The sequence below is a fragment of the Condylura cristata genome, unplaced genomic scaffold (genome assembly GCF_000260355.1).
Source record: "Condylura cristata isolate star-nosed mole 26May11 unplaced genomic scaffold, ConCri1.0 scaffold00003, whole genome shotgun sequence".
NCBI classification, from domain to species: domain Eukaryota; kingdom Metazoa; phylum Chordata; class Mammalia; order Eulipotyphla; family Talpidae; genus Condylura; species Condylura cristata.
This window is the reverse complement of record NW_004567104.1, coordinates 44,660,166-44,666,165: the sequence shown is the minus strand read 5'-3', so window position 1 is coordinate 44,666,165 and position 6,000 is coordinate 44,660,166. Positions and strand designations below refer to the sequence as shown.

At 33.3% G+C, this 6,000-nt stretch overlaps 1 protein-coding gene across 2 annotated transcripts in view; it reads left to right on the top strand.

The window, feature by feature from the left end:
* The window catches only part of ALCAM (activated leukocyte cell adhesion molecule), a 171,421-nt gene that overhangs the window by 124,205 nt on the left and 41,216 nt on the right, over positions 1 to 6,000 (top strand). For both annotated transcript variants that reach the window (XM_004675238.2, XM_004675237.2), the window contains exons 2-3: positions 2,577 to 2,677; positions 5,515 to 5,734. In XM_004675238.2, coding sequence (XP_004675295.1) covers positions 2,577 to 2,677; positions 5,515 to 5,734 — 321 coding nt within the window. The remainder of the gene's footprint in view (positions 1 to 2,576; positions 2,678 to 5,514; positions 5,735 to 6,000) is intronic.

The following is a 6,000-nucleotide window of genomic DNA, read 5'->3' as shown; positions in this document are numbered from 1 at the left end:
AAGGGAGGGAAATGCACGGGACTATGGTGGTGGCACAGGGGTGATTTGGTGATGGGAAACCCATGGGGATTACAATTGAGATGAAAAAAAAAATGTGAAAAATGATGTAAAAATAAACAGATAAAAAAAAAAGCAAAAAAAAAAATCGGTATACATATGTATCATATTATGGGTCTGTGTGCATATCACATTAAAGTTCTATGAGAAAAACAAAAGAAATATTGTAAGAAAGAAGAAATCATTAAATTTTTGAAAAGGAATTTTTAAATTTTCCTACACCTGAATTGACCACATTGGTAGTCAAGTTTTCAATAAGTTTTTATTCCTTGGTCAACCATGGGAACCATCCAACCATCATTATTTGTTAGAAGGTATGTTTTTTAATTAGAGATCTATGTCCCACCATAAGTTCAAGTGTAGATCCATATCAACTTTCAGTTATTACATATTCAAGTGTCTTGTTATGTATTGATTAAACAAAAATAATAAACCACAAAATGGTTTCCTTGGCTTGAATTACCTACCTATGTGCTGTGTTTGAACAGTTCTTAAAATACATGATTCCACATTTAGCACTAAAGTAGGTGGAAAATACATGTGAATAAAGCAACTCTTAAGTCTTAGTTTGTCTGTCTGCAACTATATCTGTCTGTCTGTCTATCTCTACACACACACACACACATATGTAAACCAATTTACTTCAACAGTTCTGAAAAGGCCAGTTTTTCATTCACTATTGTGTCCTCTTTAATGATTTGAGTTAAAAGGAATTAAGGACACAATATAGGAAACAGTAATTTTAAAATTATTTATTTTTACCATAACACAAAAAATTTAGTAAGTCAGTTGTCTCAAGTAGCACATGTAAAAAATATTTTCATGACTTACATTGCATTCTTTATTTTAACAATGTTAAAAATGTTGGTGACTACTTAGTATGTGGCATATGCACATGAAATTTATGTTGTCTCTAATATTTATGTTTACTGGGGTAAAATTGCTTTAAAGCAAAGCAGTTTTCTGAACGTACAAAATTTTAAAATAGGAATTGTATTACTTTTTTCCTTTAATATGGTTAATAATTTTACCCTATATGAAATGTTATTGTGTTGTGAAAGATGGTCTCTACCCAGTCCTGTTTTTTCAGAAGTCACAAAATGTTCTTATTTATGTGTTGCTGATTGACTTAGCATTGCACTTTAGCACCACCTGGTGGACAAAATATCATTTTCTCTACATTTTAAAATAATCTATTCATGACATAGCCTAATAGATACTTGAATGTAAAGATATCTAGGTGTTCTTGTGTTTTTTTTTTAATTGAGAATTTTATTCATTCACTGGCTTTAAATTGAGTTAATATTGGATTATAACACTGTATAAGATTTACAGGACTATACTTGTAAAGATGTTTGATGCAAAAGTACTTAATCCTAACTTTATAGATAGAATAAAAATAATCAGAACTATTTTTCAGTACCATTGAAAAACTAAATGCCTTGGTTTCTTAGACTTCATGAATATATACGGATTTTAATTGTATATTACATATGTATGTTGCAATTTTTAACAATTTAATTAATTATTCATAATTTTTCTCAATAAAGAATTAAGTAGAGCCAGGAAGTTTTTTGTATTACAGCAGCAAGCTTTCTTTTAGGTAGAATGCCTACAATCACTTTGTAAATGATATTTTAGGAGGAATTTTTTTTAAAGATTTATTTATGCATACAGAACTGAGGTATAAGCCAGAGGCACAGGTGGGCTGAGAGGCTTCACCAGAAACAGTGGGGAGCAGAACAGCAGAACTGACAAAGAACACTGCGCAGCGGGTGGGTCAGGCGAGGTCTGCTGCACCATGTGGGTCACTTCTGGGGCAGGGATTGAACTCATGCTGAAGTGGCTTTAGCTTCTTAGTGCTTTGCTTTAACCTACTGCACCACCAGGGAAGGGCCTTTGGAGGAATTTTTATACTATTAATTCTTACTATGATAATGTTTTATGTGCAGTTAAAATTTAAACTAGTACTTTGACCATTAAAACTGTAAAGTAAGTCAGGCAGTTCTCTTCCTTAAAATTCAGTTATAGCCTTATTTATAGTTGTTCTTAGTTTCTAATATATTCATACATTTTTCCAGAAGATAAATTTGACAGTATTTTCAAATGAAAAACACAAATACATTTAAAGGTAGTTTTGAAGAAAACATGTTAATCCTTGTCTAGTCCCACACATCTATGAAATATAGTGAAAATTTTTCCTATACAATATATTCAAGGAGAAAATACATCCTCAGATTCTAGTATCTTCCTTTGGAATAAATACACTAAATACACTACTAATCTATTCCATAGTAAAATTTGATGTCTAAAAATTTGAATTGGGTGATAGGGATTTAGCAGCTAAATAAGAGAAGTTGATATTTAGGTAAAATTAAATTTTGTGGGTTGTTTGCATATTATTTATGATAGTATTGAAATAGACTACCTTTATTAATTTTATTAAGATATCTTGAACTGAAATCATTTGTTCTGCTACTCTAAATATCTTAAAAATCTCTTTTTTCTGTTTTCTTAAGGTCTTGGATTATATACTGTAAATTCAGCATATGGAGATACCATTATCATGCCTTGCCGACACGATGTACCTCAGAATCTCATGTTTGGCAAATGGAAATATGTAAGTGTGACCTACCTCAGACTTAGATAATTGCTCTAGTTTATGCAAAATGCCTTCTGTGAGTAAATGTAAATATCAAAGTAACATAATGGCAATGTCCAACTGTGGGTACAAAGATAGCATGGTAGAATTAATGTGGTGAATATAGCCAGAGAATATTCCCAAGTCTTACATAACAAATGCCATTTTAAAATAAAGTCAATGAACACTTAACTCTGAGATCATTTAGTCGGATAGAGCCAACTTTAATTATTAGAGGCAGAGTTTCAAAGTAAAATTAGAGGAGTATAGGGCAGAGATTATTGTGAGATGGTGACCTATCTCTCTGAAACTCAGGTTCTGTTTGATGTGGCTGTTGCAAAGGCAATAGAGAATTAGTCATAAATGTTCATTGAGAATTAGTCATCAGTGTTAGAAGCCTGATTTTGGTGTTAGTGTTAGAACTGTGTTGATGTGGTTGATTCTTTTTGCTTTTAACCTTGTTGATTTTATCCATTTCTCACAAATGGCCAAACCATGTATTCTCATGTATAGAAGGACAGATGGGTCTGGAAATGAATGGTAGATATTCTCAATGTATTTGACTACTGAGAAGCTGTCTCAATTTAATTACCAAGCCTATAAGTAGTATCTGTGTGACACAGTTTCCTATTCTGGATCACATGAGACTCACTGCAGTTGACAAGCTTAAAATGGGCATGTGTTTCAGTCTTTTCAGATATGTTCTACCATGTAGAGTCACTGTGGGTTCTAAACAAGTTTATTATCCCCATGTTTTCATCCATAAAATGATGTGAGAAGAATATCCCTTATAGTTGTTATAAGGGTTGCATGAAATAATTAGAATACTTACCTAGTACTTGACACATGTGGTAATTTCATGAAAATGTAGGCTGTTGTGTGATGGGACTGCTGAACCCTCAGCACACCATGTCTGTGCAGGACATGTGAAAGAATGAGAGGCAAGGCAGCACAACACCTCTCTATTCACCTCTTACTATTCAGCTCATCTCAGGTAATTTTAAATTACTTGTAGAGCCCTGTAAAAATGGAGGTATGACATTAATATCTCTATTTGTATCCCTCAAATTCCATGGCTCTGGAAGACTACCACATGATTCACCTGTTTGTCAAACTTACTGCCAAAATAAGTGAAGTGCAGGTGGTGAGACATTTCTGTGAACATAGAAATTTCTGACTATAACCCAGGAATATTTTTCAGCTAAAATGAACTGGCATGATTGCAGCTATGCTGAACAAAACTGGTATTTTTTTAATGTTTAAACAGAATGTTTAAACCATTGGTAAGTTGGTAAGATACATTTGAAAAGTGCCTTGCACTCTAGTGACGTAGTATAGATTCAATGCAATCTGAGAGTGAAAGGTTAAGAATGAGTGAAATGAGCAAACATATAGGGAAGGTGGATTAGTTTCTCCTATAATACCTGGTAGTTTCCCTGAAGATGTAGATTTTGGTTCCTTGCGCACCCCTTCCACCCCATTCCTACTAACTCTTCACCAGCTTTGCCTCAGTATCTGAAAAAATGTAAAGATTTAAGGAAAATATTACGGATGTGTTCTGACAATCAGCCAACTAAAACTTTGGACTTCAAAATTAGCTAAGTAATTGTCTTAGTTAACTTGGTCTGCTTTAATAACCTACCACTCACTGAGCATGTTAAATGACAGAAAACTGTTGTCACATACAGTTGTCTCTCAGAGTCCAAAATCAAGGTTCTGGTAGAATTTGGTCCTTGGTGAGAGCTGCCTTTTTACTATTTGTGTTCGTATGGTGATGGAGAGCCTTCCGATTTCATCATCTCCTAATGAGAGCACAAATATCCATTGGAGGACCTCATCTCTGTGATTCCATGTCAAACTAATCAGATTACACCTCCAGATACCATCACACTGGGGAGTTAAATTTCAACATATGATATGGGAGAACAGTATTAAATATAAAATTTTAAAAAATGTAACTCCCAATTGCATCTTGAAATTTGCCATGTACTAAATGTTTTATTACATACATCATATGGAAGACCTTATGAGATAAAAAGAGGAATAGACCCCTACTTTAGATTAAGTTGCTCGCTAGATAGGACAATTTTTTTGTGAAAACAGGAGGAGAAATGAATTCATATACAGGGTTGTATATGCCTGGCCATATTTTATTTTGATAGTAACTTTTTATATGAAAACCATTTAAGCTAAGTTTTATGACTCAAATAGTAAACTATGGATTTTTGTGATTGATCTGTTTCTATTTCTTAGTAGAAATAGTCATAATTGTTTTAAAAGGGCTAATACTGTTTCTCCATGAGACAATGTTAGGTGTCCTGTTCAGCTATGTCAGCTTTACAGGCAACTGGCAAGTATGGATCCTTAACATGTTAATGTGGTAAAGTAATAGATATACAAAAGATAATTGCCCTGCTCTAAACAAGTATTTGCAGTCCATGTATATGTTTACTTTGATGATTAACTATCACTTTATACATTTGTATGCTTGTTTTCATCTATATTTCTTTTATATTGGTCACTTTCAAAATTCTTGCTCATTCTGTGCCCCAGAGGCAAAATTCATATAACCAAAATCTGTCCTTTCATTTTCATGTATTTAAAAGTATAGTTGTAAAATATCTTACTTTTCCTTTCATGAAGCGTAATTTTCTGTAACTAATACATTTATTCAAGGCCTATAGCCAAAATTATTTTCTTAGGACTATCAATATTGATGCAAGAGTATGATCAAAAAAAAATTTGTAATTCTGGATGTAATCCTGAAACATCTGAATATGCTTGCTTTTTTAATGTATTGTTATTTTAAATTTTAGGAAAAACCCGATGGTTCCCCAGTATTTATTGCCTTCAGGTCCTCTACAAAGAAAAGTGTGCAGTACGACGATGTGCCAGAATACAAAGACAGATTGAACCTTTCAGAAAACTACACTTTGTCCATCAGTAATGCAAGAATCAGTGATGAAAAGAGATTTGTGTGCATGCTAGTAACTGAGGACAACGTGTTTGAGGCACCTGTAGTAATCAAGGTGTTCAGTAAGTATCTGCAGTATAACTGCTAAGTGGGATGGATGACTGTGCTAGAAAATGTTCTTCAGAACGATGACTGCACTCCATGCAGTGTCTCCACAGCAGGCATCTCTATAAAAGGACTTAGTAGAGACCTTCATTCTGTTTATGCATGCTATCAGCTACTCAAATAGGAACCCCGAAATTCAAAAAGGAGTTTTGTTATTTTGTTAGTTAAAATGTCCTCTATATGAAATACTGCTAAAGTAAAAATTGGTACGTGATTGCTCACT